Source organism: Maniola hyperantus, chromosome Z (genome assembly GCF_902806685.2).
Source record: "Maniola hyperantus chromosome Z, iAphHyp1.2, whole genome shotgun sequence".
Lineage (NCBI taxonomy): Eukaryota > Metazoa > Arthropoda > Insecta > Lepidoptera > Nymphalidae > Maniola > Maniola hyperantus.
Window position 1 is genome coordinate 15,302,039 of NC_048564.1, and position 26,765 is coordinate 15,328,803.

Sequence of the window (26,765 nt, forward strand, 5' to 3'; positions counted from 1 at the left end):
TTAATAAGCCTCATCTGGTGACAAAAGGGCTGGCTCATTTTTTGCGTAAAGAATCAGCCTGGCTGTCCAGCCCGGAAATGCAGCCAGTATTCTTGGCACCATCCCGCCGGCGTGATTTGTATAGGAATTAGATAAGACTAGCTTGTAGTCTTATTTAAAGAAACCTGACTGTTTGACTAATTCTCAAACATTATGCATAAATGCATAAATGACTGCAGACAATTTGAACCTCCTTAATACTTATTAATATCTGTGCGCTTCTGCACATTACACTATGCTGGATTGGTTGGAATTCTTCAGGAAAACACTTGTTGAAGCACTATTTTCTTTATTCCTTAGGTACTGCTACCGCTAGGTCTGGAGGAGAACTGTACCGGCATACAAAACCGGGCCAGTATTTATTTGAAAATCCCATGAAAAAAGTAGACCATCTGATTGGCTGGCAAATCAGAGGATCTTTACATTGACCAATCAGGAGAGAGCAGATTCGAGAGGTGTGGCTTACTTAGAGGGGTCTTTTCGACTCCGGGCTATACCGTAGTGAGAGCCGCGCCTCTCGCTCTATAATTATTCCTATCCCTTTCTTCAACTATCTCGCTCTATCACTGTTGCTATCTCTGTCTACGCTATTTCTCTCGCTCTCAACTATTGCTTTTTCTGTCTACTTTTATTCGTAAGCATGTCTCTTTCTATTTATTAAATCTTTATCGCTATTAAATTTACATAGTAAAATCTTAACAAATCCTAACATACTACGCTACTGTGGCTAATTCCGTTGTACACAATCTCTAAACTAAACTAAAATGGCACGTCTAAATCTATTGCTATCCCTTTCATAATGATGCTTGCGGAAAAGGATAGCAATGGATTTAGACCTGTTAATTTAGTTTAGTTTAGAGATTGTGTACAAGAGAATCGGCCCCACTGTTTATATTCAAGTATGTACTATACATAAGACCTTGCTAAACATAAGTCTATGACCTACGCCCTAATACCTATTAACTATCTTTATTAAGTTACATGCTAAACATTGCTTATCTATACTATATAAAATCCTATAATAACTGTTAAACTATTAATTGTCACACACTAGGCACTATATCGTCCCGCACAATATGTATGAAAAAATGAAAGAACAAAAAGGTTTTTATTTTTCATTTTTTTATGATAATTTATTTACTGAAAATGTTTATAAAAAAAAACTAATGGGATTTGTACCGGGAATACGGTCTAACACTTGAAAACAGTGTCATTTGCCTGATGTTAAAAAATATTTCCTTTTTTGGGCAGTGACACAGCCGACCGTTGATCTTTTTCCCTATAAACACGGCCACCTAAAAATTTGCATTGGCAACACTAATGCCATATAATATGCATAATATGTTATTGGTCTGTGTTGCATTCTGCAACATTGCAATTTGCAATGTCACATTACTTTACTCTATGTGTCACCTATGTGAAGTTCAGTGAAGTTGAGAGGTGTTTTGCTTTTTGGTGTTTTGGCAAAGTGTTTAGGTTTTCTGAATAATTCTAATAATTTTCCATCATTTTGTTCTGTTTCGTTGTGAAGGTAAATTTAAGTACGTATTGTTTACGTATTCAAGGAGACAACTTGATTTACGACATCAATTCGGTTTGAATAATTTTCTGTGCAAAGTGAACGAGCGAGCGTCACAAATAAATCATATCGGCTTTAATTTGATTAGAGGTGAGTCGTGTTAATACTAATTATCTCCACTATTATGAAATAGAAATACCTATTTTTCCTGTATATTTGTGTGTGCGCGGCGCGCAACTCGCTAATGCGATTGGATCGAATGACGAATCGAATTGCTGACTGGACCAATTCGGACGAAACGAAGACTTCGAAATCTTAATAGCTCCTATAAAATGCATTAAATCTACTCTACCATTTATAAAAAACTAGTCGAATGTCATCATTCATTATAATACTTCAAGCTTCAGTATGTACTTACACTGTGTATTCTTTATTGCACACCACAAGAACACAAAGGATAGATTACAAAACAATAAAAGTAGGTACAATGTAGCGATCTTATCGCTAAAGAGCTCTTTCGAAAAATCCATTAAGTTTAGGGAGAAATTGATCAAATGGACACCGGGAAGGGCTGTTTTTATATACTTAATAAACTTATATATTTATTAGTACTTACATAACTAAACTATAAACGCAAAGCAACAAACTAAACTATTATAGTAAAAACGAACAAACATGTTAAGAGGTACATTTGCGTTCCTATAATTAAGAGTGATTATGGCAAATGCAAAAAACAGCTTATTATTTTGTAGCAAACCGCAAGAACCAAATGTTCGCTGATTTCATGAAGAAGGAGGGCCTCTTTATGATGAACTCCTTCTTCAAGAGACGGCCACAGAGAATGGACATGGTTGACCACTATTGGTTCCACTAGAAATGAGATTGACCGAGTCTGTGTAAGCAATAGGGATACCGTATGACAAAGTTGAATCTCAAAATAAAGCTGGATAGGGCTAGACTAGTGAAGTCTGTGTTCCAACCTTCTCGTTCTTATATCCAAAACCCTGAAAACTATCAGGTTGAACTGCAAAACTGATTTGATTCCAATTACGAGGCCAAGTCTAATAACAAGTTAAACATAACTAAACTTATCAGAAGCACATTTTGGATATCCATTCATTTAATTTCCTTATCTGAAAGTGAAAAATTAGATATAGTATCCAGACCCAAATTCTCATATTCCCACAAAGCTTGCTTTGTACATCCTGGATGATTTATGATAGATTGTGCTGGCCCTGAGCCATGCCACATCCGAGACACAATTGGAAATTTGTATAAGATCACATCAGACTGTGCCATGTCAGAGTCTTCTGAGCCTCAAGTGTAACGTTTCTTGATATAAATTTGCAATACCTGGATTGTCTGCACATCAGATGTGCCTCGAACGTGACACAGCTCTGACCCGGCATGGTCTAGTATAAATCATCCTTTATATAATGCTTTAGGCGTTTTTAAATTCACACTCACCATTATAACTATATGTGTCAACTGTCAAAAGTATGGTTTACCTTAAAAATAAGGACTGAAATCGTACTTTTGACTTGACATAACGTTAAAATTAACGTTAAAAACTTTTACATGTATTTTTGAATCGTCAGAGGCATCTACCACTGGTTCAGGATGCCTTTCCTACCGAGTGTTAATAGTTTTGTACTTTGTAGATACCACAATGGAGGATTCATATCAAGGAGGAGTCTCGTATGGGCAGAATGACAACTTCCAACGGCTCTCGCAAACAATCGCGAGCAACATCAAGAAAATATCGCAAAATGGCAAGTTTACTTAAATATTTAGATCTGTTACAGTCAGAATTATTCTTTTTTTTCAATGTATTAGACTAACGCTTGGCTGCAATCAGACATGGTGGCAAGTGAAGATGCAGCCTCAGACGGAGCGCGCTTGCCTAGAAGATGCCTATTCACTCTTGACTTGAAAGTACCCATATTATAATTGGAGGGGAAAACTGATGCTGGAAGGGTGTTCCAAATCTTAGCGGTTCGAATCAGAAATGAGGAGGGAAATCGCTTCGTACGTATCCGTAGAATTTTGACTATGTACGTGTGCAGACCTTGGCGATACCTCGCAGTACGATAGTAGAAAGGTGAAGGAGGAACCAGAACTCTTATCCTGTCAAAACTACTTTTAACTGCAAAAAACAGTCAAAAGCGTTTTTAACTATTGATGTTGGTCAGAAGTGGTTTTAACAAAAAAATATTGTTTAGTAAACATTAGTGCTTTTAAATTTTAAATTATAAATTGCCGAAAATATTGAATGTTTAATTTTAATTCATTTATTTTTATGGAAACAAACAGTTACAATTACAATATGAATATCGTTAGTAGAACTTCACAGTCTTCACATTAAAGTCTCCAATGAAAAATCAATACTTATTACAAAATTATGTCTACAACTAAATACGAATATGTAGTTAAACTAAACTACTAGAGTATGTGTAAACTAGTTTTCTTTCTTCTTTCTTAATTAGGTATAGCACACCAGATGTTGAATCTATGATATGTAGCTTATATAAATGAGCTTTCACAACACATGGTGCTACAGAAAGGATGTATAAATGTTTGGTACTCTTTCAGTGTCATCGATGACCAAGATGATCAACCAGTTGCAGACACCGCAAGACTCGCAAGAACTGAGGAACCAATTGTAAGTCTTCATCTTTTCTTCTCTATGGCTCTTTGTACTGCAGTTTTGTAGTCTCCATTAATTCCGCCAATGTCAATTCAGTGGAGAAAACAACAATGTTGTAATTTGGTTCTTGAATTTTCATGAGAGACTTTTCTTTCAATCCTTTGTTAGATCTAGACATCACAAGGACAACACAAGTTGTTAGTTTATACTATTATATGGGCAATCAGTATGGTTTTAGTTTGACATAAAGAAACTCTTGTAGGGACTTACACACGCCACAGTCTTGCGCCGTCTAAATCCAGCGGCTGTTCACTGCTGTAGCCTGTTCACCTTCACCTAGTGGGGGTCTTCCAATGCTAAGTCTTCCGGTGCGAGGTCGCGATTCTAGCACCTTGGAACGCCAACATATATCGGTTTTTCGAACTATGCGCCCTACCCATTGCCACTTTAGCTTCGCAACCTATTGAGATAATATGTTGGTTACTCTGATTCTCCTACGAATCTCCTTCTAATCTTCCATTACAGGCGTCAAATCCAGAACTACACCCAGAAGTTGGCGAAGGACACCTCTTCAATGCTCATGCAGCTCATGAAGACTCCGACTGACGTCCCGGCGAACAAACTGACACGCGACAGACTACGTGATGAGTACATGGCCACCCTTAACGCGTTCCAGGTACATAATGAACATGTTTTTATTATTTTTTAAATAGAAATATAATTAATATATTAATTGTTGGATACAAACTTTGCAATCAATCTTAATCTTTACAGAATCATTCTTCTGTACATGTAAGTTAGGTACTATGACATAATATACTGTTGTTAGGCTAATCGCATATGAAAATCCAAAAATTCAATATACATACCTACTAAAAATTCGTTATTAAAATTAAAAGTAGTTTTAAAATGTAAAGTTTTACATTTAGTATGCATGTGGTAAATTAACACAAATCTAGTGATAAGATTAACACACTTGGCAGCTTGTTACTATAATTATTATAATGAGCCTAATGAGATTAGAATAGACCAATAGAATTGGGAAATCAAACAACAGATTTTTTCACCAGAATATTCATCATCATGATCATCAACCTATAGACATCCGCTGCTGGACATAAGTTTCTTGTAGGGACTTCCATACGCCACCTTCTTGCGCCACCTGATTCATGCGGCTAACTGCGATTCTTTTGATGTAGTTTGTCCACCTAATGAGGCATCTTTCAACGCTGCAACCATCCGGTGCGAAGTCGCCATTCCAGCATATTGAAACCCCAAACGTCTGTCATTTTTTCGAACTATGTGCCCTACTCATTGTCACTTCAGCTTCGCAACCCATTGAACTATTTGTATGTCGGTTACTCTAGTTTTTCCACGGATCTCTTCATTCCAGATTTGACCAACCATACAAACAAACCTATAACTTTGAATTGAATTTCGAAAGTTTTTTGAAAATATAAGTTCTCTAATAAAGAAGTATGGAAAACATAGGCTCGTTTGTGATTGGTTGGTCACTCAAAATGATTAACGCCCACTGACTTTTTTGCCTTTCTCACTTATATGGGATGAAGTAAAAGAGAGAGCCCTCTCCGTGAATAAAGTATAGGCTATCAGTTGTATGATATCACTAGCTTATGCTTGCAACTTCGTCCGCGTGGACTACACAAATGTTAAATTCCTATTTCACCCACTTAGGGGTTGAATTTTCAAAAATCCTTTCTTAGCAGATGCCTACGTCATAATAGCTATCTTCATGCCAAATTTCAGCCCGATCCGTCCAGTAGTTTGAGCTGTGCGTTGATAGATCAGTCAGTCAGCCACCTTTTCCTTTTATATTTTTATCATAAATGATTTGTCAACAGGCAGCGCAAAAGACGGCTGCGCAGAAGACAAAAGAAGATGTCCGGAAGGCCAAAGCTCAGTCGATCAACATTGGCGATCCTTTCGCGCTGGGTGGTCAGTACAAACTACAGAATAATAATACTTGGAGTCTCAATAGCTCAACGTTTAAAGAGCGGTTCCAACCCCACGGGACCACGCGTTGAGGAATAAGAGAGTGCACCTATCATTGCGCACTTGTGCACTGTATGACTACCGCGCAGATGGTTAACATCTGTGGAGATTAGCCGCCATGGCCCAAAATCCGTCGGGAGAACATGAAAAAATATTAGCCATGTTAATAATAACTAATATTCCCTGTTCCCCCCCCAACTAAGCGTGTAGCTTGTGCTAGGAGTACAATAGTGCAAACGGATGGGGTTTGAACTGCTATGACCTTTAACCGTTGAGCTATTGAAGCTTTATCTATAATATAAAAATGAATTACCTAATGTGTTGCTGATCGCAAATATCGAGAACCGCTGAACCGATTTCGCTAATTCTTTTTTATAATATTCCTTGAAGTACGAGGATGGTTCTTACGGAGAGAGAAATTTAAAAAAATTTAATCGACTGTTAGGCGGAACGAAGTTCGCCAGGGCAGCTAGTTTTAGTAAGAAATCTTTCTATTTCTCTACAGATCGGCCTGAGAGCGGGGATTCGGGTCGCTCACTTGCTCAGCAGCAGCAAATGGCGGCACAGTCTGACGCAGAGCTACAGCAGTTGGAGGAGCGTGAGCGAGACATCCGCCAGCTAGAGGTAAGACCTTTGCAGACTACATAAAGCTCTGCCCCCCCCCGATTGTGTAAGAAAAACCTGTTCATCGTAATCGGTAGCAAATTCCGCCCCTTGATTGGTTGAATTTGATGTTCACTTTTGCGCAGCCAATCAAATGGCAGAATTTGCTACTGATTGCGACTACGATGAAAACGTTCTTCTTACAAAATCGGGCGGCTGTTCAAACCATGAATCACTACCCTTAAAAAAAAGTATGTTTGTTTGTCGGTTTATTGGTTTGTGCTTCAATCATGCCGCAAAGGTGCAACGGATTGACGTGATTTTTTGCATGGATATAGTTAAAGACTTGAACCCGGAAAATCAGAGTTCCACAAAGTTTCTGGGAAAAATCATTTCAATAATAATATATCACTCAATGAAGCAGCAATGTAGAACCAACTAATGTCAAATGAGCTCAGTGGCTATCATTCAGTGTCATACACTTAGCGAACTAACCCGCTGGTCTCCTTCGGTCGGCACGCTGTAATCCTTTACAATTGTAATATGATTTTTAATAAGTTAACGTTTGAAAAAGTTACATATGAAAGCTTTAAATTTGTTGAGAGACATCTCCAATATGTCTTCTGGAAGCTTTTTATTAAAACGTACGTAACCTAGAAGCAGGCATTACCAGTTCATTTGTTTACAGAACGACATAACGGACGTGAACTCGATCTTCAGGGAGTTGGGAACCATGATCCACGAGCAGGGCTCAGTCGTGAACTCTATCGAATCGAGCGTGGAATACGCCTCGCATACCGTAGAGGCCGCGACCCGGGAACTTAGCACCGCTGCCGGCTATAAGGTACTCTTATTTTGTTTATACTACTATTATGACATTGCCGTGTCGGCATTGTGACGTGGGGTGCCCCATTTACCCCTCCTCTTCCCGCGGGTGTCGTACGAGGCAACTAAGGGAACATAACTCAAAATTATGTGTCAAATTTTGCGAGGAGATGTTAATGCTCCAGAACTTCATGACCAACTGTGTCGCATACGTGTCCCTGAATCCAACAGTAATCTTCGTCCACGAAAAAATAAACTTTTCGTGGTCCCACATCATCGCACTGTTGCTAGATCTATGTCACCTATACCCCGTTCATTAGCATCGTTCAACGCGCTTTTGGACAATAATGCTCAATGGGACCCATTTAATGATGGGTCTATAATACTGGTTCGGGAGTTACTGAAGTACGCTGAGAGCATTGCATGAATATGTCATTTAATGTTCTCAGCGTACATATTCAAAATTCTTTGATCTTTTATCGTTTTGTATTTTATGTCTTTTTTCTTGTACCTTTATTTGTATTTAAATTTATTATTAATCATCTAGTTAGTGTAAGTGGCACTGCCGTTCTAATTAGATATAAAATAAATAAAATAAAATAAAATAAAATAACGGAGAACGGGCAACAGCGTCCGACGTGCTACTACTACCATCTACTGCGATCATCAATCGTCCGTCCGCCCCACTATCTGTCAGGGGCTATATCTCGTGAACCAGGGACAACTCTCCACCTCCCATGGCCCCACCAACCTCTCGGTTATATGGGCCGAATCGCGGGAGAGCGCCCATTCGGTATTGCTCTTGGCGTTTTCCCTACTGACTGCCTACAAATTATTTTTCTCATGAACTGTAATAGAAAGAAAGAAAGAAAACTAGTTTATTCATCTTATGCCTAAGGTACAAACAAACTTAAAATTAATGGTTAGTAGGTAGTAGTTAGTAGATAATAAGAAGTATTTAATAATTAATTTAATCTAAAATTAGTTCTTGCACCCACTTGGCACAAGATGAAATGGCCCCAGCTCAGCATTAATGCTGCAGGTTTTAAGAATAAAACCTGAGCGCTGGTATTCTGCTGGGACCAATAGGTAGGGAGTTGAAATTTTCACAGATTGTATATTTCTATAGCCGCTTTAACAGCAAAAATAATAATTTGTGTGAGTGAGTAATGTGAACGTGCCAGCTCTTGTTGACCGACCTAAATACTTTACCCATTCCCATCACTCTTCTTCTTCTTCTTCTTCTCTCTCTGGGCTGGTTTCCGCACTTAAACGTTTCCATCTGTTGTGCGTGTATTGCCCCTCCCCGCTGAAGTTCCCATCACTCTCTATAGTCTATACCATCCATAATACTATTGTTGTATTTCAGAACAAAATGAGGAAGAACAAAATATACATGATGCTGATCCTGATCATCATAGTGGCGATCATCCTCATCATAGTGTTCGCGCGCTGAACCCTGAACCCTGCGAGCCCTAAAACCGCCTAAAACCGTGACTCTAAAACCTTCCCGTATCGACTACCTCTGGATCCATTCCAAATGGCCACATTTAACAATTGATTTATTAATTCACTAGCTGATGCCCGCGACTTCGTCCGCGTGGAATAAGGTTTTTAAAAATCTCGTGGAAACTCTTCGATTTTCCGGGATGAAAAGTAACCTATGTCACTCTCCAGGTCTTTATCTGTACCCATGCAAAAAATCACGTCAATCCGTTGTACCGTTGCGACATGATTGTAGGACAAACCAACAAGCCAATAAACCAACAAACCAACAAACAAACACACTTTCGCATTTATAATAAGGGTACTAATTAGGTATATTTTTAGGGTTCCGTAGCCAAATGGCAAAAAACGAAACCCTTATAGATTCGTCATGTCTGTCTGTCTGTCACAGCCACTTTTTTCCGAAACTATAATAATTATACTGTTGAAACTTGGTAAGTAGATGTATTGTGCGAACCGCATTAAGCTTTCACACAAAAATAGAAAAAAAAACAATAAATTTTGGGGTTCTCCATACTTAGAACTCAATCTCAAATTTTTGTTTTCATCAAACCCATACGTGTGGGGGGGTATCAATGGATAGGTCTTCAAAAATGATATTGAGGTTTCTAATCTCTTTTTTTTTAACTGATTAGTTTGCGCGAGAGACGTCCAAAGTAGGAAACTTGTTTCTTGTGCCTAAATTCTAAATTCAAAATAAATTATTCTTATTCTTAAAAAAAAAAAAAAAAAAAAGTGGTAAAATTTGTGTGTCTCCCCCCCCCCCCCTGTAACTTCTAAAATTAAGAGAATGATAAAACTAAAAAAAATATATGATGTACATTACCATGCAAACTTCTACCGAAAATTGGTTGGAATGAGATCTAGAAAGTAGTTTTTGATTTATCGTGCAAAATGTCGATAAAATCCGATTGTAGTACTGAACCCTCAGTGCGCGAGTCTGATTCGCACTTGGCCGACCCAAAAAAATATTATTATGGAACTATATTAACTCTTGTATACATAATATATTCTGTAATAAATTAAATTATTTTTAATTTTTAGTGTTTGTGGTTAGGTATTGAAGTCGGTATTTTTTTTAAATTTATTTAACAATTTTTAGTGGCCCCATGCTATTGAAATATGCTATGCCTTGTTAAAAAACTACTATTTACTTAGCTATTACACTGATCGCGAGCAGAGTAAATACTCTTATCCGTTGAGGAGTTCCATTATCTATCTTCGAAGATGTTCATGAGATGTTCACCAAATTTAGCCCTCGTGGCTTTAGTTTTAAGTTTGGGTAATTATCACCACTATATCTTAGAAATCCAACATCTGACCATCTTAAAGCGTTATTAATTACCTATTTTGAATAAATCATTTGACTTTGACTTTGACTTTATATGGGACCACCTTTGAAGTATACACTTTCAAACAAATAAAGAATTTTCAAAATCGGTCCAGGCGTCTTCGAGTAATCGGGGACCATACATAAAAAATAAAAAGAATCCGACGAATTGAGAACCTCCTCCTTTTTTGAAGTCGGTTAAAACGGTTTTGAAGTCGGTTAAAAATGGAAGGCAATACGGTCGCTGTCGTGGCCCGTTCGACCAGCAATATTGTCGCGAGTGTCTTAAATATAATAATATGTAAATACGTGTACATCTCTTCATATTTTACGAGATTGCGAGAAAACATCTCGCAGTTTTTATTACATTCACAGACTAACAGCCGTACTCAGAGTCGCTTAATTTATCTATTTATTTTTAAAGAATATTAGCCACGTTAAATGACTAATATTCCCCTTTCCTCTCCAACTAAGCGTCAAGCTTGTGCTAGGAGTAGGTACGACAATAGTGCAACGGACGCGGTTTGAACCGTCGACCTTTCGGTTTTCAGTCCACTCCTCTACCCGTTGAGCTATTGAGGCTTAAAACGAGACAGAGCTATATCTCTCACATAAATCTGTCTCTTTTTAACTCAATCTTAAGTAACGATTAGCGACTCTGAGTGCGGCTGTAAGTTACTGAAATAATTACATTATTTTTTTATGGTTACGTCTCGAGTTTGCCCGTTATTTGCGAAGAGATATTATACAAAAATCTTTGAACAGTTTTATTATGTTTACAATGGAAAAAGACACTTATTCGCCATTAAAGATTAATTTACTGTGTTTTTTACACTGGACTGTTTTAGTTTTGGTTGTTAACGTATGAGTTGATAAAATTCTTTCAAGTTCAAACTGTTACTTAAAGTGCATTCCAGCGTTTGGATAGGACAGGGACATTATATGATTAACATGTATGTATGTATTTTGTAATTTTAATACTGTGGAATTAATGATTGAGGGCCAATTTTTCAATCGCTAAGTTTTATTTTTCAAAAAAAAGTTTTTTTTTTCAGTGTATTTGGTAATTGTTAAATCGGCCTTTATCAATTAAAAAATCGGAGTTTATAGTAAACACGGTAAAAAATTTAATTGATATTTTTTTTAAATGCCGTATACACAAAAGCAAAATATCTTTTAATAAATTAAAAGATTATTTGTTTTCGTGCCGAGAATTATAATTTTAATGAAGCCAGATTCTTTTTGTATATAAATAGTTTTGTAAATGTATTACTTTAATGTATTGATTGTATTATGTATTGTGTAAGAATTTATACTAATACAGATTTTGTAATTGGGTATTTTCCTACTTTTGAATTTGATAAATATTATTACTTTATTATATAAACTAGGATAAAAATAATGACGTACGCCGAAATAAATACTAAAATCCAACAAAGATTTACAAAGTTACAGGCATTTTAATTTTGGAGTGGGAGGGTCTTCTATCCCTTTCTCGAAAAACGAAAATTTGTATGAAACCGCACGAAGCTACTATGGCTGTCTAATCAGAAATATTTAAATGCTTATAACTTTTTTGTTATTTGATTGTTTTAATTAGTTTTTTCAGTTTACGTCATAATTTTATTCTAGTTTATAATAAAGCAATAAAAAAATTGGAGTCAAATACTCAATTATTACTACCCAGTACCCATGTACAAGATTGTATCCCACGATTGTTTTGTCATACACCACTACTTTTTAATTGGCAAAAAATGTTAGGTTTATTGTTTTAAATGTGCAATCGGATTATTATTACGTTTAGTGTTTTAACGTCACGCCACGTCTGCCGCAGAACCGATGGCCGATGGAGCAGACTTGTTCTGGAGTGGAGACCGCGTATCAGCAAGCGCAGTGTGGGACGACCTCCAACCCGCTGGACTGACGACCTTAAGAAGATAGCGGGAAGTGGGCGGATGAGGAAGGCGGAGGATCGTGTATGGTGGCGTGCTCTTGGGAAGGCCTATGTCCAGCAGTGGATGCAAATAGGCTGATTGATTGATTGAAGTGTTTTAACAAAGTTTTAATTTTTTTGAGCAATTATTACTATTTTTATAATGGACATCACAAAACATTCGATTAATTTTTTTAAATGTATAGACGTGCTAAGTAACTAATTTCTGACTAGGCAGATGTTTTATGGTAATTAAAAATTAGTGGTGTACATATATTTAATGTGAGTATTTTAATAATTTGTTTTTAACATTTTAACGATATAATTTAAATATTTTAACAATATAATTTGAAGGAATCTATTATAAATTGTCTTCATTGAAATATTTTATAAGAATATCATTTGTTGACCAGCTTTTGTTTATCTGCTGTGAGTTAAGGTATAATTCCGAACCACGCTACACGCAGCAGCGCTGCCGCAACAGTGCTGTCACAGTCCTGTCACGGCACTACTGGTCCCCATACAATCTCGATAAGCTTATATGACATTACATTCCGAGCTAGGCAGCAATGTCGCGGCAGCAATGTAGCGGAACATTGCTGCCTAGCTCGGAATGTAATGTAATGTCATATAAGCTTAGTAGACCAGTAGTGCCGCGACAGGACTGTGACAGCTGGTGACAGCACTGCTGTGCCAGCGCTGCTGCGTGCAGCGTGGTTCGGAATCATGCCTTTAGATGTGTTTTGATATTATTGTAATAAATTGATAACATAGATATACTATACAAGCAACATACACAATCACACTCAAAAATTACGAGACTAATATAAGCTAGCTGCATATTACTTATTAGGCTGCGATTACACCTGTAAGTTTTACTCACGTAAGTAGCTTACGTAATTAATTGGTAACCAATTTACTAAGGTAAAAGACACTTAAAAGAGTGTTTACATTAGTAAATTCGTTGTAAGCTAATCATGTAAGCTAATTAAAGATTTCATTCTGGCCTTAGAAATCGTCTCACAAAAAAAATTTGACGCGTGCCAAAAGGCATGCATTTTGTACTGCGAGCGATGTGCCTCAAACTGCCAGCCGGATCAGACATACTCTTCTGATGTTCACAGAGTGAGTGCGACAGAAAGTTTTCTGACAGACAATTTCTAGTCATATGCAGCTAATCTAAGTGCGTACGCAACTATTTGCGTGTTTTTGTTCAGTTTTGTCTGAAACAACTGAATTTACACTTAAAAATAACTGAGTAGTATCTATATTTGAGTGAATTTTTCATATGTATCAACTATCACAACATCATTCAGACGTTTTTCGACCTACTTTCATGAGTATCTTGCTTGTATAGTGAATCTATGTATATTAATAATAAATAGTAATTAATATTGTAATCATTAGTGAACTGAGATTGATATTGTACTAGGCCCTTATTTGCTGTGACACTGAAATCGTAATGCAAAAACATATTTTGTTGAGGTCAAATTTGACACATAATGGTGCACTTACATGAGCAACTTTTAAGCAATTGTCGCTCGGCAACATGTATGGATCAATCTGGAGCAGTTATTTTGCATAACATTGCTGAAATTTTTAAGTATGGCCGAGTATTGCCGTTAATTGCTTCATGTGGAATTTCAATTGCCCATGTAAGTGTACCTTTAAAGATTTGTCAAAGAAGTCGCAAATCTAAAACTGATATCTATAGAGCGTATTTTGACTTTGCTCAGACTTTAATTAGAGTTCAAATGAGACAGATTTTTGGCTCTTCTTAAATCTATCTTGCCTTGGTAAAATACGCTCTAATAGATCTCAGGCTAAGCCTAAGATTAACAGAGCTCTTGACTTTGCTCAGACTTTAGAGTTAAAATGAGACAGTTATGTATTTCACATAAAACTGTCTCATTTTAACTCTTAAGTGAGTAAAGTTCTATAGATCTCAGACCAAGGCTGCGATTAGTAGAGCGAGCGTACTTTTAAATTTCCTCAGACTACTCTTGAGTAAAGTCTGAGTTGCCAAAGTACCCTCTCTGACATGTGAAATAGATCTTGACCGTCACGAGCTAGTTAAGAATTGAATGTCATAAGCAAACGAGTGTGCCCAACATAATATATTATGACATATTGTGTGTTAGGTTGCATGCATTGCGATTTCGCAACAATATATCCGTCGATTATTGCATATCATCAGATTTTTATTTACTACCTCATATTTTATTCATAACTAAATGATGCCCGCGGCTTCGCCCGCCCGGATTTATGCTTTTAAAAATCCTGTGGGAACTCTGATTTCCTTTTTTTAAAATTTATTCAGATACAAGTTAACCCTTGACTGCAATCTCACCTGGTGGTAAGTGACGATGCAGTCTAAGATCGAAGCGGGCTAACCTGGAAGGGGTATGGCAGTTTTTAGTAAACCCATGCCCCTTTAGTTTCTACCACAGGTTTCTACACGGCATCGTACCGGAACGCTAAATCGCTTGGCGGCACGGCTTTGCCGGTAGGGTGGTAACTAGCCACGGCCGAAGCCAGACCAGACCAAAAAGTAGCCTATTTCCGGGATAAAAAGTAGCCTATTTCTGTCCCCGGGATGTAAGCTAACGTACATTTCATCAAAATCTGTTAAACTGTTGGGCTGTAACTGTTAAAGCTAGCAGACAGACAGACAAACTTTCGCATTTATAATACTGGTATGGATCTTCCTTAAAATATATCTGGACATTGGATCTCCCCGCAGGGTGTGGAGAGAAAGAAGTGACTGACGGTGTTCTGACCTGGATTCCAACTCAATCAATTTTATTGATATTTAGAGGGCAATCCTAATAGCTCATACCACTCTTCCCTTCCTGTGGAAACTTACCGACTCCTTACTTTGTTATAGATGCCCCTTTTAGCCTCTTGGAATTACAATGTGTCCTTTCAGACGGCAGTAGTCTACACAGAGGCTAGTATTCGAAATAAAAATAGGCCTTCGAAAAAGATTTTTTGAGCTAAATTGACTGGGCTATAATGTCATTTCTTTTGTGAAATGTAAATATGAACGTTTTTATACTAAAATTATTATTTTTATAATTTTATTTAAACAATTTATTCACAAGTTAGACACTTTTCTAATGTTACCCATTACCAGCCGATATCTGCACATCTGAATGCAATTTTTGAAATCTATATTCTTTTTAATGTTTAGTTGTTAACTGTAATCTGTTTATGTATTTATAAGTAAGTTATTTACATTAATTGTACCTACCTATTTATATTCGGGCGAAAGACTGGCTTCCCATAGCACAGGGAATCCTAGTTTGGGGGCCAGGAACTTTGCATTGCTACTACCAGGGTTATGTACTTATATATACCTTGTAAATTTTTATCAAATAAAGATTATTTATTATTATTATTTATTTTAACATTGCTAAAAAAGCACAAAATGAATTTTTAATTCGAATTATTTTAGTGCACTCTACAAATAACAGGCTCGCGACTGGCGCAGGCCTAAAGTCACCTAAAATCGTATTAGTCTGGGAGGTCCCAGGTTAGATTCTTGGCAGAGGTTTGGAATTTTATAGTTTCTAAATTTCTGGTTTGGTCTCGTGGGAAGCTTCGGCTATGGCTAGTTACCACCCTACCAGCAATGCCGTGCCGCCAAGTGATTTAGCGTTCCGGTACGATGTGTAGAAACTCAAGGGGCATGCATGGGTTTAATAAAGGCTGTCATACCCCTTCCAGGTTAGCCTGCTCCATCTTAGACTGCATCATCACTTACCACCAGGTAAGATTGCAGTCCAGGGCTAACTTGTGTCTGAATAAAATGAAATAAAAAACCTGAACGGATCCTAAGTACATTATCAACTATTAATTTTATTATTATTGGATAAAAGGCCAGGGTGAAATACGAAACACTAATGTTATTATAAATTCACATTTAATTGAAGCGGGTTTTGCATATTGTGCTTGCCTTACGACCTGCGCAGACGACGGATTATCCGTCGTCTACGTACGCCCTTATTCGAAAATCAAATCGTAACCGAGTCTACTGCCCGAAAATACCAAACGATGTTCTAAGAGGTGTCAAAGATATTTGATTTTTAAGTCTAACTGCCGTACTCAGAGTCGCTTAATCGTTACTTAAGTTTAGTTAAAACGAGACAGAGCTATATCTCTCACATGAATCTGTCTCGTTTTAACTCAATCTTAAGAAACGATTAGCGACTCAGTACTGCTGCAGGACTAATTAAAGGTCTTCACACACTACAGACTCGATGCCGATTCCTCTCTGATTTGAAAAAACTTGGGAATGTGAGTTTTACATCATGTTCCTTACGGCTCCACAATCCACTGTAAGTAAAATGATATATAACGCAAGTTTTCCAAGTTTTCAACATTTAATTGAAATAATTGTACTAGATTCACTTCAATTTTGAAAATCCCACGTAAAGAACACGATGTAAAGCTAACAAGTCCATGCTAAAGCATGTACACTCCGACTCGAGAGGAATCCGTGTCGAGTCTGTGTAATGGGCGAAGACTTTAATAGATATGTTAATCAAAAATAACAAATAAAAGATCTGCCACCTGACATAGATTTCAGCTCTTTTTAACTGTTGAGCTATTGGGGCCGATTCTCTTGTACACAATCTCTAAACTAAACTTAATTAACAGGTCTTAATCTAGTGCTATCCTTTTCCGCAAGCAACATTATGAAAGGGATAGCAATAGATTTAGACGTGCCATTTTAGTTTAGTTTAGAGATTGTGTACAACGGAATTAGCCACAATGAATCTCTAAATAGTGGTTACAATTTGAATTTCATAAAATATATTAAAAAGAATGAGGACGTTCTACTTCAAATTGCGACTGAATATTGAACTACAATTTTCTTTTCATTGTCAATTATAAGATCGCTCGAGCAGTCGTGATTGTTCCGAGCAGTTGACATTGTTCGAGCAGTTACATTAGAACAACTGTTCAAGCGTTCCATAATATGGTCGCTCTAAGGGATATTATATTAGAAGCCGTAGATCAAACTGCATCAGTTATTAAAACCGAATTTTTAATAATACCAACTTATTGGTTCATAGACGGGCTATTCGAGTTTAAACTGTGTCTTATGCACGTATTCTACAAAATTATTACGTTTATTTGCCTAACTTGATGCACTTTAATCTATTCCTTCATAAATAAAAACTATCGTTAATGCTTAAATTATAATACTGATTAAAAGCTAAGTGCGTAAATGATTAAAGAAAACCGTATAAAACCTCACTCTTGAGAAATCGATCACAATGTTTTTTCGTTAAATAACGGAGGCTTCGAGTAATACCAATATATTTAGGGCCGACGCACAGAAACTGTCCGAACATGTAGGAACCTTAACTGACTAACACGTTCGTTGCGATGTCAGTGGTCAGTTCTGAAAATGTGTCAATATTGAAGTTTTGATGTCGCAAACAGTATTTCAGCATACCGCATGTGCCGCCGATGCGTTGCCGGCCTTTAAAAGATGTATAAAACGAGCTCAAGCTTAAGGCCATTTTACTACAACGATATAAATAATAATCGATGCTCGAAATCGATCAATGTTGTCGAGATGTTCCAAATTCCTATGTCGATGAGATGTTCAAAGTGGCACTAAGGCTGAGATCTATAGAGCGTACTTCAACTTTGCTCAGACTTAAGTATCAGTTAAAACGAGACATATTTATGCGACATAGCGCTGTCTCGTTTTAACAGTGTCTTAAGTCAAAGTCCCTCATTAATATCACTCGTTTCGTGCGTTGGCTCCTTAGTTACATTTAGAACTTAGCGGATACAACAACGTTTTAAAGGTGCATTTACACATTCGCACGAGGCGAGGTTCCGTTCGTCTCGCATTCGCAAGTAGCGAGATTATGCATTATCGGAAATACGTTAATATAAGGGTTTCTCTGTTACGAAATCCTATACAAATGACAGACAAAAAATCAGTGGGCGTGAATCATTTTTAGTGACCAACCAATCACAAAAGAGCCTATGTTTTCTATACTACTGTATCCACGGAAACAAAAAACTAGACTCGTTTGTGATTAGTTGGTCATTCAAATGATTCAAAATACGCCCACAGATTTTTGTCTTTGTGCTTTATATGGGACTAGCTTATACTCGCGACTTCGTCCGCGTGGACTACACAGATTTGGACTACAAACCCCTGTTTCACCCCCTTAGGGGTTGAATTTTCAAAAATCCTTTCTTAGCGGATGCCTACGTCATAATAGCTATCTGCATGCCAAATTTCAGTCCGATCCGTCTAGTAGTTTGAGCTGTGCGTTGATAGATCAGTCAGTCAGTCACCTTTTCGTTTTATACATATATTTAGATGACGTAACAGAGAGAGCGGTATATTAACTTCTCCACGTGTATAGAGTATAATGACATCGACGACTCACGGCGAGTGGCGAACTAGACGCGAGGGCGAATGTGTAGATGCACGGTAAGAAACAATCGTCGTCAAAAATCTATCTTGGTCTTAGCACAGCACCCAACTACTATCGTGTCGTGTGGCATGTCGCAATGCTTGCACTCTTTATTTCTGTTTAAGTTCTAGTTTACAATTTATAATAAATTAATTATAGGTACCTACATATTTGATTTTCTTCTATTTTGAGTCTTAGCGTATATAATAAAATTAATAAAAATCGAATAGTCGCCATGCAAAATATTACGACGCCAAACGCAGCTATAGTCCTTACAAAATAAGAACTCAGGGCGTTTGTGCACTCATCCGTATTCTGTTCGTATCCGTGATTCTTCGAAGTGGCCGTCATACCAATTCGATTCGTATTTTTACGGAATCCGTGATTTTACGGATGAGTGCACAAACGCCCTTACTCGGCATTTTAACTCCTTGTGTCACTTGTCATGTCAAAAGTACGGTTCACCTTCAACATAAGGACCAAAATCCTCAGAACAAGGACTATTAGAAGTAGCCCTATTGTGACACTTACTGTTAGAGCGAGATAGCTAAATGCATTTAAGCTCTTATTAGAACGTGACAAAATGATCATGTTTTGTCCTTATCACCGTGGCCACTTTTTTTTTGCCAAAATGTATTTGTACGTGAGTATTTGACAAACAACGTGAAGTGTAGAAGGAATGACATTTCACAAGTAAGAAAATCTGCTTGAGCGAGAGGGACTGAGGGGGCCACGCTAGTTGCAAATCTGGACATATCTGTGAGTAAAATCGTACTTTTGACATGACATTTGACACAAAGTTAAAATGGCGAGTGAGGTCTCATTTTGTACTCATTCTATTATATGTAGTTAAACACAAAAATATAGTAGGTATCTATGGTTCGAGCGTTGCGACGTACCATCGACCATTGCATCACAGACACATAGTGATATGATAAACAAGTACTTAACATTTGAAAGTATTGATTGAACACATTCGTAAAACCAATTTCTTCAAAATGTGTTTGTAAGAAAATCTCAATATTGACTTTATTTATAGGTAAATCGCCATTAAATAAATAAAAAACGAGCTGTTTTTGTCATCTTACAAAAGATAACCAGTTAATAATGTACCCAATGCCTTCTATCCATTACTAATAAAAAAATGAATAAAATACTTTTAATTAAATATATATATATATTTTTTATTTTTTTTAAATTAATTAATTAATTTAAAAAAATACTTACCCAACCTATTCAAATACTATTTATAATAATTTTAGTAATTTTTTACCTACTTGGCGGGCGATGAAGAGAGACGGTTGGAGTTTCTCTACATTTCGTTCAAAGTGAACCGTGATGGCCTAGTGGTTAAGACGTCCGCCTCGTATTTCGGGGATCAGAAGTTCGATCCCGGGCATGCTCCTCTAACTATTCGGAGTTATGTGCGTTTTAATTACTTTGCACTTGCTTCAACGATGAAGGAAAACACCGTGAGTAAAGCTGCATGCTTGAGAGTTCTCCAAGTGGTGTGAAGTCTGCCAATTCGCACTTGGACAGTGTGGTAGACTAATGGCCAACCCTTTTTCATTCTGAAAGGACACCCGCGGGGTGATTATTTAAAAAGTTGCAGTAACGACAGCAGTAGCAATCTGACAGTTCATTTGCTGTCTCTCTTTCTCTTCATCTTAATTTTTTTGTGGCTATTGCTGTCTCTCTCTCTCTCTCTAGCCGGACGTTTGACAGCAAAGATCGCGAGATTAACGCCTGTAGCGAGATACGTAATCACCCCGCCGTTCTTAGTAGTGAGCCGACGATGGGTTGATGATACATTGGGTACATGAACTGGATCGCTTCTTTAAGACGACTTGCGAGATGATCAAGCGGCTTGAAAGCAAGCACGTAAACTTTCGCTTGAGCCGAGCATGTTGACCATTTACAAAGTTTGCTTGATGCTTGAGTCAAGCGTTTACGTGCTTGACCGTGATCGATGAGATTTTATATTTTTTGCTTAAGGTGATTTGATACATCCAGCCGCGAAAATTCAAATTTTAGTTAGTTTTTCGAAAATAGTAGACTAATCAAACATCGAAGTCTTATGGTAATGAGTTTTGCGGGCATAACATTTATGCATCTACATGTTGTTCCATAAAAACTTTGGTCAAAAATACTCATCTAAATATATAAAATGAAAAGATGACTGACTGACTTACTGATCTATCAATGCACAGCTCAAACTACTGGACGGATTGGGCTAAAATTTGGCATGTAGATAGCTATTATGACGTAGGCATCCGCTAAGAAAGGATTTTTGAAAATTCAACCCCTAAGGGGGTGAAATAGCGGTTTGAAATTTGTGTAGTCCACGCGAATGAAGTCGCGAGCATAAGCTAGTTTACTTCATATTTGTGCAAATCTGGGAAAATTCAGAAAAATATCTTCAGGAACAAATATGAAGTAAAATTAGTTTTTTGACCCAAGTTTTTATGGAAAAACAATAAATGTTATGCCCGCAAAACTCATTACCATAAGCTTTCGATGCATGATTAGTCTACTATTTTCGAAAAACTAACTAAAATTTGAATTTTGGCGTTTGGATGTATCAAACCACCTTAACGATCAGGTTCGTAATAAGAAAAGCGCCCCAAGCTGCTTCACGGGCGCTTCAAACTGCTTGAGCGAGCAAAACAAAACTACGTGCCAGCCATCAAGACGCTTGACCATCTCGTTAAAGTCAGCGTGTTCTTAAATTATGTATAATGCGTACAAAATGAGTTCTCACGCGCCATTTTAACTTTATGTGTCAAAGTCATGTCAAAAGTACGGTTCACCTTTAAAATAAGGATTTTGACATAACTTTGACACATAAAGTTGTTGACATTTGACCCATAGAGGTTGGTGATGACAGTTGACCCATAGAGATAAAATGGCTCTTGAGAACTCATCTTGTACGGACTATATGACTGATGAAGATTTTCTTAAAACTGAGCCTCGCCTGTTCTACCTCCGGGATATGTACACTTCCATACAAAAATCGAGTACCAGTATTATCCGTCCTATGATACTATCTCTTACCTACGACCCTTCACAGTCCATGTAACTTTGGTTGATACTAACTATGATGACATATGACTAATTGGTGGGATGATGCCTCTGTCAAAAGTCAATTATTTCTTGGTATGCATGAATTTTAAGTTCTCACTCGACATTTTAACTTTATATATCAACTGACATGTCAAAAGTACGATTTTAGAGGTGAATCGTTTTTTGACATGACAGTTGACACAATATAGTTATAAAATGGCGAGTGAGTTCTCATTTTGTACGAATTATAATTTTAAATCGAGGGTATAATTTTAAAATTCGTAAAATCTAAGTCCAGTTGTTAGTTTTAAGTTTGCTAATCATTTTAAATTTTCGATTTAACAAAAAAAGTACCTACGTCAAATGTTTATGACGTCACATCTATGCATTTCATACAAGCTTGATTACTAAGCAAGCGTTTTGCCGTTTGATGAAAAGATGCTGATTTGAGTAGTAGGCACCATCCCTGTTCTTTGGACAAAGGAATGCTGGAACTTAACTAAACTAATCAAAGTAGACAGAATTAAAATAATTAAAGCCTCTTACATAGACGCAAATACTTAAGGCCGGAAGCAGACTTACGACTGGCCATTGGAATGAAACGCTACGCGACTCGCACAGTCAAAATACCCTCTGTAGATTGCAGCCTAAGTCCGAGTTGAAATACATAGTATATTCTGGTCAAAGTAATACACTTGCGCGTTACATGGGGTTCCATTACCGTTACATAGGGTGGTACGTAAGTGTGTCTCCGGCATAATACTTAATAATACACATAGCGAAAGCAGAATCTATTTGATTCGTTATCATTAAAGTAATACAAAGTCATAATATTATGTATAAAAAATAATTATACATAACAAAAAATATAAATTTATCAAAAAATTCTTAAGGCCATCGCTGACCTACGCGGTATCGCAAAGGGCATAGATCGCCAGTGAAACTTTTTTTGCACAATGTGAGATCTGTAGACCGCTTTTTGACTTAACTCAGACTTAAGATACCGTTAAAATGAGACAGCGTTATATAACTTGCATAAATCTATCTTGTTTTAACTGAAACTTAAGTCTAAGCAAAGTCAAAGTACGTTCAAAGCATCTCAGTGTAAGTGTCGTGCTTGCGTTGCGTCGTAGCTCAGCGACGACTATTAATTGACGAAAATCAGATATGATGGTTGAGATTCGAAAATAATCAAAAAGAATAATTAAAAAATGTCACTCTAGTAACATATCTTAATCAATATAGTTATATATTTAAAGTTTTGGTACGGTCAGCAACAAAGCTAGGTATGCACCCGCCAGTACAAGCGACTATGGACAGATGCATACCTGGCTTTGTTGCTGACTGTACATAACGGTGGTACCGATTCGGTATGATACCTATAAACCACGTCATATTCGTAGTTACATATATTTTTATCATCTAATAAACAATTATTGTAATCAAGTTACAAATAATGATCTAAAAAAAACGGAGGCCCTACTTACCACTGCTTAAAGTAGTAATATTTAAATATCGGTTGTTGTTCACAATCATGATATGAAATGGCATAACAATTTTCTGTTCACTTTAACTTGTCACTTGCCGTCATGTTGGCACCATTGGGTATTTGACTACATCAAAAATGAATTATTTCGCAGTGATTATTAAATAGAGGGTCTTCCAAAATACGTAAAATCCACGTTCTTTGTTGGTTTTAAGTGTAATAACCATTTTAAATTATCGATTAAACTAAAAAAGAACGTCAAATGATTGTGATGTCACACACCGGTATTTCATAGAATCTCGCATACTAAGCGCGCGTTTTGACGTTTGATAAAAAGTTACTGATTTGACTAGTTGTCAAATACCGTACGTATTGTGGTTCGCACAATAATAAACCCTAAGTTCTAAGGAATTAGCAAACAAAGCAATGATGCCAACATGACGACAGGAGACAAGATAACTTGTCCCTAGTGAACGGTATGTAGTTTAAGCAGTAGTGGCGCTCCAGCAATAAAATCAATAAACTTAAAAACACAAATTAGATTTCCGTTGTAATATTTTATTAAACAATATCAAAATTAATCATTAATTAATACAAACAAAACAATGAACCCCTATAACGAAACTTATGATACATCCAATGCGATCGTCACAATCGTGATCGTTGCCCGGATGTAAGACATTTTACCTATCTTGGTCCAAAAACAAATTTTAGATTAACAGAAGGCTCTAGGTCGCTCCACATACAAACGTAGTTCTCAGTTGAATATCAACCAATCAAACTCGATGTAACTTTGTAAACAGAATATGTTTGTCTATGGTATGCCAGTTTTCCGTAAAAACAACTAGTTTGAAAGTTACACGTGTTCAAAAGATTTGTATGACCATGCGTCTTACCCTCTAACAAATAAACCTGGTATAGCGGTGGAATAGTTATACTCTGTTTTGTCTTTCTCTGTCATCAGTAATTTGACATTTGAAGGAAAAAGATAAAACAGAGTATAACTATTCCACCGCTATTCCAGGTTTATTTGTTAGAGGGTAAGACTTTAAAACTGAATATTTTAATGGAAATCTGGAAAACAAGACAGACACAAGATATTGGTTCCTAGAACTTATCTACCATTTAGTTAAACCCCTCTTATACCTTGTCTAATAAAGGGTAATGATTTTGACAGCTCACGTCCATGAAGTTTCGTATTTTTTCGGTGAAAACATACTATAGATAATGTCGTACTTCATTGATGGGTAACCCCCACTTATCGTAGTGAAGTGCATATGCATGCATAACGAGTAGCCATAGACTATCTAAAATAGTTTTTTTAAATAAAATGAATCGAACATATAAAAATTAACATTTACCTAACTTACATTATCTTTTATAAATATCAAAGTACTTTGCAATTAATAAGAATGTAGGTATAATATATATACATAATATTATATTAAATAAATTATTATTTTATACAAAAAAAATGTTTTATATAATCTCATCTATCTATCTATCAGATCAACTATCGATTCCAAGTAATCGATAATCGAACAGATGCATTAACGATTTTACACTACCTCACCCCTACCTTTGAGCTGTCAAAATCACCACCATGTATTATACAAAGTATATTTAGATGTTAAATCCCATTCAACCTACCTGAGCCTGAAGTATTCTAGTAAGACCGTTTCTTTGTAAAATAACTTGCCTCACATGGCAGCCTCTACTTATATAGCGTCGAATGACGTCACTTAAGCAAAGACGCATGGTTTCCTAGAATAGTCAACTAAGTTTAAGATTGAAGCCAATAGTCAAAATTGCGATGATCACACTAGGTTTCGTGAACGCGTTCTAAATTAAAATGCGGGAACCACTTCTTATCTTTTTTGCGTATTTAAATATAGTCTATATTAAATTTGCGCGCTTGATTTCCTATTTAAGTTTTGCACTAGAGCATAAATGCGTTGTGCTTGCAATTTTATTTTAGAACATAATATAAGGTTGCTTTTTCACCAAAGATCTGCGAGAACACGTATTAAGACCCGGTATCCACCTAAGCGGAGAGGAGAGGGGATGCGTCCAATCGACCAATCAGATTCAAAATAGATGACATGAAAAAATTATCTTCACTTCACGTCATCTTTTGGAAATCGGATTGGTTGACTGTACACATCTCGTCTCCGCTCTGCTTAGGTGGAGACTGGGCCTATAGGTTGTGCAAATGAGACGTTACAGCTTATAATACAAGGCAAGATAAAAGGCAAATGTAGACGAATATCCTGGCTTAAGAACCTTCGCCAGTAGTTTCAACACGAGTAAGGTCACTGTTTATGGCAGCGGTGAACAAAATTCAGTTAAGGTATGATTCCGAACCACGCTGCACGCAGCAGTGCTGCCGCAACAGTGTTGTGCGGCACTACCGGTCCCCATACAATCTCTATAAGCTTATATGAGATTACATTCCGGGCTATGCAGCAATGTTCCGCTACATTGCTGCCGCGACATGCTGCCTAGCTCGGAATGTAATCTCATATAAGCTTATAGAGATTGTATGGGGACCAGTAGTGCTGCGACAGCACTGTTGCGGCAGCACTGCTGCGTGCAGCGTGGTTCGGAATCATACCTTTAGCCTTAATGATTGCCAACCTCCGGTAGGAGATGGCACTAGAGTAAGAAAAAGCAAACAAGATTGTACTGATAAGTCAGCCGTTGTAAATGCAAATTAACCGATGCAGTTCAAGGGTGAAATCTATAAAGCGCACTCTGACTTTGCTTAGACTTAAGACAGAGTTAAAACGAGACAGACCTATATCTCTCACATAGATCTGTCTCGTTTTAACTCAATCAAAGTGCGCTCTATAGATCTCAGCCTTAGACTGAAGTCTGTGGAGTTCTTTGACTTTGCTCAGACTTAAATTTCAGTTAAGGCGAGACTGTCTCATTCAATGAACTAAATTAAGAAATGAAGCAAAATCATTACATAATATTATATTACACGCAATCTCGCACATAATACATTGAAAATGCAACCTAATAGGGGTATAACAAACATAGGAACATTTCTTATTGATTAAAGAAAAAATAATAAAAATGATTATAAAATAATAATACCGTCTTGGTACCTAGAGGGAATGCGGTCACAGCTTAGCAATCATACAGTTCGGTGCTGAGATGTGGATTGAACAATTTGATTACCGCCGTAGTCACGTGCAATGTATTGCGGACACGTTATAGTCTTCCAACTATATGCTATATAAGCTGTGTATGTGTGTGTATTGGTACCGGATACCTTTTGTCGGGTTTTGGGTACTGGGTATTCGGTGGGTGTATAAGTACCGGGTATTCGATGGGTGTATAG

At 37.0% G+C, this 26,765-nt stretch overlaps 1 protein-coding gene across 1 annotated transcript; it reads left to right on the top strand.

Annotated features, from left to right (window-relative positions):
- The first annotated feature begins 1,461 nt into the window (after nucleotides 1-1,461).
- On the top strand, nucleotides 1,462-20,039 carry Syx7 (syntaxin 7). Its single transcript, XM_034983372.2, has 8 exons — nucleotides 1,462-1,708; nucleotides 3,220-3,330; nucleotides 4,151-4,220; nucleotides 4,731-4,881; nucleotides 6,068-6,161; nucleotides 6,724-6,842; nucleotides 7,510-7,665; nucleotides 9,016-20,039. Exons 2-8 carry the CDS (start codon nucleotides 3,228-3,230, stop codon nucleotides 9,100-9,102), a joined length of 780 nt encoding a protein of 259 aa, XP_034839263.1. The 5' UTR covers nucleotides 1,462-1,708; nucleotides 3,220-3,227; the 3' UTR covers nucleotides 9,103-20,039.
- Nucleotides 20,040-26,765: the final 6,726 nt, after the last annotated feature.